The 10,160-nt window shown below is 45.3% G+C and overlaps 2 protein-coding genes across 2 annotated transcripts; one reads left to right on the top strand and one right to left on the bottom strand.

The window, feature by feature from the left end:
• The first annotated feature begins 1,784 nt into the window (after positions 1-1,784).
• LOC129326222 (uncharacterized) lies at positions 1,785-4,378 on the top strand. The gene is made up of 2 exons (XM_054974385.1): positions 1,785-2,366; positions 3,665-4,378. The coding sequence occupies exons 1-2, from the start codon at positions 1,785-1,787 to the stop codon at positions 4,376-4,378; spliced, it is 1,296 nt and encodes a 431-aa protein (XP_054830360.1).
• Positions 4,379-6,050: 1,672 nt separating this feature from the next.
• Positions 6,051-8,375, bottom strand: LOC129326221 (uncharacterized). Its single transcript, XM_054974383.1, has 4 exons — positions 8,039-8,375; positions 7,857-7,931; positions 6,966-7,052; positions 6,051-6,508 (listed from the first exon to the last, which is right to left on the bottom strand). The coding sequence occupies exons 1-4, from the start codon at positions 8,373-8,375 to the stop codon at positions 6,051-6,053; spliced, it is 957 nt and encodes a 318-aa protein (XP_054830358.1).
• Positions 8,376-10,160: the final 1,785 nt, after the last annotated feature.

Genomic DNA, 10,160 nt, shown 5'->3' with positions numbered 1-10,160 from the left:
ATCTGCTGGAACGTTACGCGCACAGGTAAGCTGTGTAGAAACGGGCCAGGTGTGAACAGCAAAATCTGACATTTTCTTGTGGCTCTTTAGCCTCTCCCTGTCCAATAAGTGACTCTTGAATTAGTTCTATATTTTCAGTTTGAGCCAGCATCATGGCTGCTTCCTCATAATCAGCTTGCTGTTCCATATCCTGCTTCGCTGTTTCTCTTTCAGGGAGGTTTTTGTCTGGTTGCATGCTAGTAGTTGGCTCAGGCTGGATAGCTTCACTGCTGGCTCTTGTTGCTTCAATGAGTGGTTGATGCACAAAAGCAGTGATTGGTCTTAACTTCATCACCATAGCATTTTCAAGTCTCTGTCTCTTGAGCTTGCTAGCACCACTTTCAAATCTTTTACTCATGCTCAGATTAGAATCTATAAATTAAAATTAAAATTAATTTTCAACTAGATAAACACATGGATCAGAGGTCCATCAGTGGCTATTGGCACAAGGTATAGATGGTTGCTGCTGAAGGTTTACAGAATTCAGTTTGGCACCTGCACATTTTTGGGCTTTTTCACTCCCAGGACCCTTCTTAAGGCACGGGTAGCGGGCAGAGCAGGGGAGACTCTGTGGTCAGAGCACCAGACTGGGGTTTTAAATGAAGAACAAAGATTTTATTGACTATTTACAAGTAACAGAATTTTAAACACAAAAAGGCACTTCAAAACAAACAGAAAGGAAAACACCACCTGGCACAAATAAAATCAGACAAAACGCAGTTCCTCTGTCCCTGAACTGATCCCTATACTTATTTTCCCTCGGGATGAGGTTCAGTTACCAACCTGCAGCCTGGCTTCCTGCGTGTTACAGGTAGTTCTGGATCCCTCCGAGGATCCCTTCCCACTGCTGCCTTCCCTGATCCCCAAGGCCTCTCTCTGCCTGTGGGCAATCTGCAGCAAGAGCCTCCTGGCCTCTCTGAGGGTTGCAGGATGACTCCCCCCTCCCAGGCTGGCTGGAGCATTTATATCTTCTGACTCCGCCCTCTGGCTTTCCCGCACTTTTTGGCCATAGAGGCATCTGGGATTTGTGGGCCTACCCTGGAGTTTTGCCAAACTTCCCAGGGTGGCCGGCCATTTTAACTTAACTAAACAATCTAAATTAAAGCAAACACAAGATGGAGTCTTGCGTCACATCCAACAAGCCAACCTTATAGCACAACATCATTTTCCATTCTAAACATTTTCAAAAGTTTCTAAACTCCCAAAATTGCCAAAAGGATTCAAAATAATTTTCTCTAAGACATATGCATTTAGAAGGCTTGAAAATGATGCAAAAACATAGGTTAATAATTAACTAGAATTTCTCATCTAATAATTCCAGCAGCAGCAAACACCAGGGCTGAATCCACATTACCTTTTCCCCCGCATTTTTTCCGGATATCTTCCGTTTGCCTCCAATCCGCGATTTTGTCTTTTCCGTTCACATCTCCACCTCCAATCCGCCTTTTCCGCGCGTCCTCGCGGTCACACGCCTGCCCAAAAACCGTTGTTTTGGGCGGGACCGTTTTTCCCCGCCTTTTTTTTTTAAAAAAAAAACCTATTCCGTTATAACGGACATGCGTAACAAGGAAACATGACCATTTCGAAACATCAAATTAGCACAGCAACACCATTGGTCCGCGTCTCTTGGCAGGGTTTTTAAAAATGTTATAAAAGGGGAAGTGTCTGGGGAAAAACTCTTTGTGGGTTTGAATGGTTGTTTGGTGTATTTGGATTTGGTGTTTTTGCAATCTGTGTTTTTTGAAATGGATCCTATTCTGGCGATCATCGGGCATGTGCTTTTTATTATGATGGCATGCCAGTCTCAGATGCTGCTGGCCTGCTGGCGGTACCGTGCCCAAAGGCGCAGGGCTGTTGCCAGATTTTTGTCCAGCAACTCGCTCACCACCCTGGCAATGACACGTGCACGAAGACGGCGGCGCCAGCCCCGACAGCAGTGGTTTTTTCTTGCAGAGATGCAGGAACCGAGGCAGCATTGGGTATACCCACGCAGCACGGATTGGTGGGAGAACATCGTGCTGCGACATTGGGATGAACATCGGTGGATTCGCCGTTTCAGAATGTCCAAGGGCACATTTTTGGAATTGGTCTCCGCTCTCCGTCCAACGCTTCAGCGAAAGACAACCACATTCCGCTCCCCAATATCTGTTGAGCGCAGAGTAGCTGTTGCGATCTGGTGGCTTGCAAGCGGCACCAGTTACCAGGTCACCAGTGACTTGTTCGGACTTGGCAAGTCAACGGTTGCCTCGGCTGTCATAGAATTCTGCCTTGCCGTCGAGCTACACCTGCTTTCAAGAACGGTTCTCTTTGGAGACTCTATTGCACAGGTTAGTTATACACTGAACTTGCACAATTTCGTTATGACGGTAATTTTTTTTTTAAAAAAATTCTGTGTTGCCAATTTAAAACCTTTTAAAAAACCTTTCGTTAACAGTGATGAAAGCATCCCCTACGCTTCCACCCCCAGAAAGAAGCTATTGGTACAATGGAGTGATGTATTGCACTGTCTCTCCAATGACATTACTGTAAAAGTGGATTGGCAATTCGCACCTAAACAAATTTGTGGATTAACATTTGAAAATGCGCTACATGGCAGCACAATAGTGGCCATGTGTTTCTGCTGTGTTGCGTCCGCTGCAGCAATGTTAATGCCAGCAGAATTTAGGAAAGACAAATTTTACTTTGTTCCAAATCCCAAATTGTGAAACTCGAACGCCTCCTCTCTTAGTGCCATTCACCCACCACATTCGGTTCATAATGGCATAAATGTGATTTTGGACCAGTCTGGTCACTGTCTGCACAGTGTCTCACGCCACAGAGGTCTGCTGTTGTCTGGACAATTTCTTCCTGTAGTTTTTTTTTTTTTAAAAAGTTTGTTCAGGTTTGTTGTTGGCCCCATGGGACTGCAATGGTGTCTCCAATGGAGCATTGTCAATGTTTGCTGTCCCCATGGCTATAGTTGACCTCTGTAGAGAGACCACATATTCGATGGTTTTAGACATGGTGAAGCCATCACTTTGACAGTCTCCAAAGGGTTTTTTTTGTTCCTTTGGTTTCTGTTGAATCAAGGCTGCATGACGAAGCAGAGAGAGAGTGCATATCGTTCTCTTTCTGTTTTTAAATGATCAAAATGCAACTTCTATGGACTTGATCGCCCCAAAAATAAGTTATTAGAATGATGCCACCACCTGAAAAATCACCTCTCTATTCCTCGGAAAGATCCCGATGACAGTTGTGGTGGATGTCCCTGGAACAACGCGAGAAAAAATTGTCACACAGTAAATGTTCACATTGCTTTCATGTGGCAATCAATTTAACATCCATGGCAACTGTCTTTGATTCATTGGACATGAGAGCTAGGAATAGTCAGCATTAAAACATTTTTGGATTGATTTTATTAAGGGGATTGAACACTTCAGAACACATTCTACAATGTGCTACTTGCCCAATTGTAATTGGTCCTTCAAGAATCAAGCTATATCAACCCTGGGCATTTTGTGTTTAGAATCACTGAGGAATCTGTTCCTTCTATCAGTAGTGAAACAACACTTGACCGTGCTTCCAAATCGTTCCCTCAGTTTGATTAAACAGTGGTCTTTGTTCCCCACCCTGTCTTTTCACACAGATAATGGATGGCTTCAGGAGGATGGGGTTTCCTCATTGCGTGGGAGCAGTAGACGGCACACATATCGCCATTTGTGCCCCTGGTGGCCATCCAGAGCAGTATGGCAACAGGAAAAACTACTCCTCGATACTGCTCCAGGGGACCGTGGACCACAGAGGAAGGTTTGTGGATGCTGAGGTCGGGTGGAGTGGCAAAAACCATGATGCGTTTGTTTTTGCCCACTCCGCCCTGTGTTCTGCAATGGACTCCGGCGCACTGATCCCCAACAACCACGACATGGTTTTGGATGGGATTAGGATTCCACCGGTGATTTTGGCTGACGGTGCATATCCCATGCGCAGGTGGCTCATGAAGCCATACGGCCGAACCACAACAACCCCTGCACAGCGGAATTTCGATCGTCAACTTGCTCGCTGCAGGAACGTGGTGGAAAGGAGCTTCGGTAGATTGAAATCCAGGTGGAGGTGTCTCTCACACAGGCTGCAGATCAGAGAGCAAAATGTCATCTCGGTTGTGACTGCATGTGTGGTGCTCCACAACTTGTGCGAGAGCAAAGGGCACCCGATAGTGGGTGGTGGTGAATGTCCCTCACCGGTGCTGCTGTCCCAACAGGAGGAGCGAGATTTCAATGGCAACACCCGGCACCTTGCAGAGGGCAAGATGGTCCGCGATGCCCTTGCTAGACACATCCTTGGAAGGATGGACTCACTCTGAGACTGCTTGTGTGTGTTGGCCAAAAATGAAAACCAGAACAACACACATGTAAACCGGGCTCAAGACATGAAGAGAGACTGTGCTTGGGGTTTGCAAATATTCTCCATTCCTATTGTATGCTAATAAAAACACCCAACATAACATTAGAGAATCTTTCCTGATATCTTTCTTTTTTGAATTGGAACACTTGATTATAAGCTTTGGAAGGAAAATTGTAATATGTGGTGTGGTTGAATTGCCTTCCAGAATGTGATATTTCCACTATGGTCTCATGCTTGGGCACAATGCTGTGTGAGAACAGATAAAAAAATGATGTTTCCTAATGAACCATCATTTTGGAAACGTCAAAAGTCTCCAGCACTTACATTTCTGAAGCCAACCATTGCTGCACATGTTTGCCTTTGCAGCATTAGAGAACAACGTTCCTGGACTCATCCAAGCACGCAGTCTGGGTAAATGAGGAGTGATCGGATTAGTGATGGGCAAATACATCAATGAAATCCACAAATGCTGCCACTTTGCAGGATGTGCTTTTCAGAACAAACAGAGTCGTCCTTGAAATAACTCATTGTTTACTTAAATATCTTTGACAGGTTCCATCTCACCCAGAGAGCATAGGTTCTGGAACATAAAAAATGAACAAAACAGTGATAGTTGGAAGGGAGCTTCCTGTCCCATAAATAATTTTTCAAGCTTAGCTTGAAATGGCATACTCCGCGATCCATTGGCTGGATGCATCAGTGGAAAAACATCTTGGAGGCCAGCAAATCATTGTGTGTCTCAGGTCAGGAGGGACGTGATCTAAATTTGGAAAACATCTTCTCACCTAACATGAGAGAATACATCTATTCCATTAACTGTGTTTTTCTTATCCATAATATGATCAAAAAAGGGGGGATTGTTTGGTGACACAAACGTTGCATGATTTTGGCTCCCATTCCTTTGGGGTGTGTGTGCGTGTGTCGTCTCACCAACAGCTGGCTGACTCTGTTATTTAGTATTGGTTTGACACAAGACACGGTTTGAGTGCCAATGTGGACAATTTCCACCCTTGCGTATGCCGGAGCGGTTTCTTTGGGAACTGTTCTTTGTCTCAGTCAGAGGCCAGACAAGTCATGGAATGGGAGAGAACTAAGGAAAGGCAATAGAGGGGGTGGGCAAAGCTCAAACATGCCCGGACTGATCTAAACAAAAAAAGGGGGTGACTGCGATGATGAGAGAACGGGACTGAGTGTGAGGGCAAAGGTTGAGATCATGGAAACCCAACAATGGCACAAACAGTGCCCATAAGTGCAGTTGAGGCCATGCCAGAAATAAAGCACCATTATCAGCCTAGATCAGATTTTGCGTGGACAAGCCCCTCCATGTCAAAAAAACCTACTGGTGTGGTCCTACTTGAACTGGGCTTGAGTGTGGACCAATCACCAAGTCGCTCTGGATTGATGTGTCGTCCACAAGTGATGAATTTGCATTTTGCGGTAAAAGAAAAATGAATGGACGTTATAAAAAGGTGCAAACATAACTTTTTTTTAATCAACAGGAGGAAATTTGAAATTGAGGGTCTACATTGTTAGAAACACCTAGCCAAAAATCGAATTAACACAACTGCAGTTATTTCAACTGTGGTGACAATAAAACCAAAGACTCATCACAGAACGACACGGCACAATGTTCAGAGGGTCAGCCTATCTCTAGGTTTGCCAACGCATGACCGTCTGCTGTTGGTGTGCCTGTTAGAGACAGTTAAAACGTCCTGAGACAACTGTTCTGTTTCTTGCGTGACAGGTGGTTGCTGGCGCTGACTTGTGAGCATCTCTCCAAGTGCTTTCAATGTTTGGACAGCATCAGTCATCACAGCAATGTTCTGTTGCCATGCCCTAGCAAAGTTGTCACTTTCTGACCTTGCCTGCTCCAAAAACTCTCTCTGGAGCCGCCTCTCATCCGACCTCCATTCACACATGACCTCTCTGTCAATCCTCCACTCTGCGAGATGAGCGTCATGTTCCTGGCGAGACCGGTTCATCATTTGGTCTGCCACGCCATATAGTGCCGCGTTACGCCTCTTCCTGTTTCTGATTTGGTTTAACCTTGTCCCCGGAGAAAGTTCTGCCAAACATGCGTTCAATCTTCCTAAATGTGTGACAGAAAACTTTTGTTAGTGAACCATACACATTAGTTCCACTACAGCCATGCATAATCACAAATCATTGCTGAAAGTGTTGTGATGGTGGGATGCGTTCCAGACTGGGCCCAAGCAAAGAAGGGAATTGTCATGACAGGAGCACTGTTCTTCAATTTGACCCCAATGGTAGCCTAAAACACAGTTAACACTTCACAAAACAGCAGTCCATGCATGGATTGCCATGCACGCATGTGGATTGAGTATCGTCAGCTGTTGTGGATTGTCGAATGGGCTTGTCGGGGATGATCTATTCCAGTATGCAAAACAAAAATTCATGAGTTGGTTAGGAACAACCGTTTTCAACATCACAGGTGCTTGTTCTGAGATGAGAGGCATACCACTGCTTTGGATTAGACAGTACACAGATTTTTAACTTTTCTAACCGACAATGAATAATCCACTCACCATTGTTGTCACGCAAGCGATGGCCCATTGGCAGGTCAGATTCACTGTCCGCATCACCCTCAGCATTGGCACCGGGGGGATCATTCTCTGCAAATAGAAGGACGTGACATTATGAGTGATTAGAAGGGGTGTTCCTTGGTCAAGGCACGCAAAAAAATTATGGTTGTCCACCATTCTCCATGTTTGTGACCAGACGGGGTTGTCAACGGCTCATGGCACGAAGAAGATAGGAGATGCAGATGCTATCTCTCCTAGATCACATCAGAGGGGCAAATTGTGTCCATTTCCCACGTCTCCAATTCAGTTCTCGGTAAAGCAGGTAAGGGTCTAATATGGGCACTCTGACACATGGAATGACACTAACTGCGTGCATCATTTGACTCCTGATTTCGTAATAGCATGAATGTCTGCAGGACACGGGTGACGCCGTTCTTGCAAGGACAGCGATCTGGTCCGTGTCTTAACATTTCTAAGAACACCCAACCATCCCCCCTTGAAGGCAAGACACAAATCAGTGTGATTCTCAGAAGGAAAATTTGGATTTCACAACACATTTTTTTCAAGAGATGGAACCGTTGGGCATAACATTCTCACATGGCAATGTAGTCAGCTTTGAAATCACACGTGATGGTGACCTGCGCTTCTCTCCGTGGAGAAGGAAGGATCACATCTTTGTGGGCAGGAATGCGCCAAAACCACACAAACCTTGTCTTGTCTGGTTCGTCCACCTTGGTTTTTTAAATAGAGAATATCAAAAAATGCCAGCACATGACCTCCCCAAATGATTATGACGCTTTTCAGGGGGGGCTTCCACAATAGAAAGAAACATGGAAATTAGCCCCTAAACAGGAAATACATTTTTGGCCCCCAACAGGTGCAATCCATACTCACCCTTGTCTTCCAGTCCATCTATGGTGCGGTCAAGGTCATCATCTGCTACATCTGTGGACGATGTTGAGTGATTCTCTGGTGACATTAAAAAAAAATCACATTATTGGCTTTTCAGAAAGGTGAGCGTGCGCACAAACATAAATTTTTTTTTGTCACTTTTATGTTGTTTATTGTGCACTCACGTTCATACATGGTCGTTGGTGACGAGGTTCTCAAGAGGGCGGAATCCACGGTCACCAAATCATGGGTAAATAACTCCTCTGATCCCTCCATGATTACATCAGGCCTGATCAGCTCCTGGGGACCAATACCCAAATTCAAGCTGCGTGCAATTCTTCTTGGCTTCACACTCGCATCACCTCTCAATATGCTGTCCAGCTCCCTGAAGTATGGGCAGGTGACTGGTCCGTTGCCCGAGGTGGAATTGTGAGCAATCACGCGTTTGTACTCCAAATGCATGGCTTTGGTTTTGTTACGACATTCCAGGGCTGTGCGTTGATGGCCACGGGAGGACATCATCAGCGCGATTTTTTGAAAGCAGTCTATGTTTCTGTGGGAACTCCTAAGGGCTTCTTGAATCTTCTCCTCTCCCCAAAATGAAAGCAAGTCCAGCACCTCGCGTTCCCTCCATGTTACTGATCTCACTGAAGCTGGAGCCAGGGCTGTCATATTAAAGATATTGCTCTCGATGCTCCAATCTCCCCAAAAAAGGATGACAAAGAAAGATAATACTTCCCTTCCACCTTTTAACGGAGGCGTTGACAGAATGCTGTGATCCCCAGTAGCTCAAAGTTCGACCAGAACTGAATTCTCCCGCAAAGCAGCCCAACGGCTGCCGAACCTCTCTCCATTCCTTTAATCTATTTTTATATTTCAATATTCCGTTATATCGAAGTTTTGTTAAAAAGGAGGACCGTTAGAGACCCTGCATGCACCAAAGCGTTGTCTAATGTTTCGGCTGGGTTGGATGTATTTCTATTTTTTACACTGTCAGTTCTGCGTTCAAACTGTGAAATGTGCAATTGCCACAATCCGGCAAAAGCCATGTTGTGCGACCAAGATGCGGATCCCCAGAGATTAACCATTGTAAGGTTTTGAACAGCATTTCCCTGTATGTCCTCCGGGTCACCGGTCCTTTTTTTAAAAAAAAAAATTAAATTGAAATCAATACATTTGTGCGGGAAAGCTAGGCAGTCTTCAGAGTTGATTTCCCTCCTTTTTGCACAAGAGCATGTCCCATTGGACAAAATTCGAAGGATAGACCAATGAACTGCTTGTTTTTTCGCGCCTTTTTGTAGCCGTTGTTTGCTCGTGTTAGGTATTACCCAAGGTTATTTCTGTAATATCGCTCTCACAATAAGATGGCAGGACGGGCTAAGGGAGTCTTCTGGACAGATGAAGAGGTGGAGACACTTCTGGACCTCATTGCACGCTCAGGGAAAGCTGAGCGTGTAATGAAGAGCACTCATTTGCCCACAAAGCTGATTTTTCACAAGCTTGCAAGGCAAATGAGTGCTCGAGGTTACCAGCGGACCCCCGAGCAGTGTAGGTCCAAATTCAAGAGGGTGAAGGGTGATTTTTATGGGGCGCTGGAAGCTTGGCAGGGGATTCCTCGCCAAAGCGGCAAGCCCCCCTACTTCACCAGTCTCATGCACCTCTGGGATCTCTCCGGGAGACCAAGCTGGCAGACCCGAAGACATGCTGGTAAGTTTTTTTCTAAAATACTTTGCGTTCTGCAATTTCTACTCAAAATCTCACCCTTTGGCGTGCTTAGCATGCAGCGGATACCCTTTTTTCTTGGAATGTCCTGTTACCTGCCCCTAAAGTTTTGCGAAATCATGTACGATTGATGAAGTGTTGACGCGTGCTAGAATGCATTGGAGTTGATTCCACCATTATTTGGTGTTAGAGAGATGTTGAGAGAGTCAAAAATTCCAAGCTTCCCTAGGTGTGAGCATGAAACACATCTCCCCCCCCACACCAATATCAATAGAATTGGTTTATTTAGTTTTCATTAATAGAAATTATGACTGTCATGTTTGAGTCTGAGTCTATTCTCTGATGCTTGACTTGTTTCCTTGTCAGCCATACTTCGTGGGAGAGTTGCAGCTCATCGTGCAGGGGAGGAAGAAGAGGAGGGAGCACAGGAAAATCCTCCACAGTCACCTGAGCAAACCGCCCCAGAGGACACAGAGGTTACAGGGACACAGCAACACTCAGGTGAGCTTAGTACTTAAATTTCCACCTATTGTGGGTCACAAGATGCATGGGTCAACAATTCAATGGCACAGTTCTCTAAATCTG

The sequence above is a fragment of the Eublepharis macularius genome, chromosome 3, assembly GCF_028583425.1.
Source record: "Eublepharis macularius isolate TG4126 chromosome 3, MPM_Emac_v1.0, whole genome shotgun sequence".
In the NCBI taxonomy this organism is placed as follows: Eukaryota; Metazoa; Chordata; class Lepidosauria; order Squamata; family Eublepharidae; genus Eublepharis; species Eublepharis macularius.
This window is presented reverse-complemented; position numbering and strand designations above follow the sequence as displayed.

What these genes read in the sequence shown, in the direction of transcription:
- LOC129326222 (XM_054974385.1), top strand. Translation starts at nt 1,785, where the DNA reads ATGGATCCTATTCTGGCGATCATCGGGCATGTGCTTTTTATTATGATG. An exon ending in TTGGAGACTCTATTGCACAG is followed by an intron (nt 2,367 to 3,664) that starts GTTAGTTATACA and finishes CTTTTCACACAG; the next exon opens with ATAATGGATGGCTTCAGGAG.
- LOC129326221 (XM_054974383.1), bottom strand. Translation starts at nt 8,375, where the DNA reads ATGATGTCCTCCCGTGGCCATCAACGCACAGCCCTGGAATGTCGTAAC. An exon ending in AGATGGACTGGAAGACAAGG is followed by an intron (nt 7,053 to 7,856) that starts GTGAGTATGGAT and finishes TTCTATTTGCAG; the next exon opens with AGAATGATCCCCCCGGTGCC. An exon ending in TCGCTTGCGTGACAACAATG is followed by an intron (nt 6,509 to 6,965) that starts GTGAGTGGATTA and finishes TCACACATTTAG; the next exon opens with GAAGATTGAACGCATGTTTG.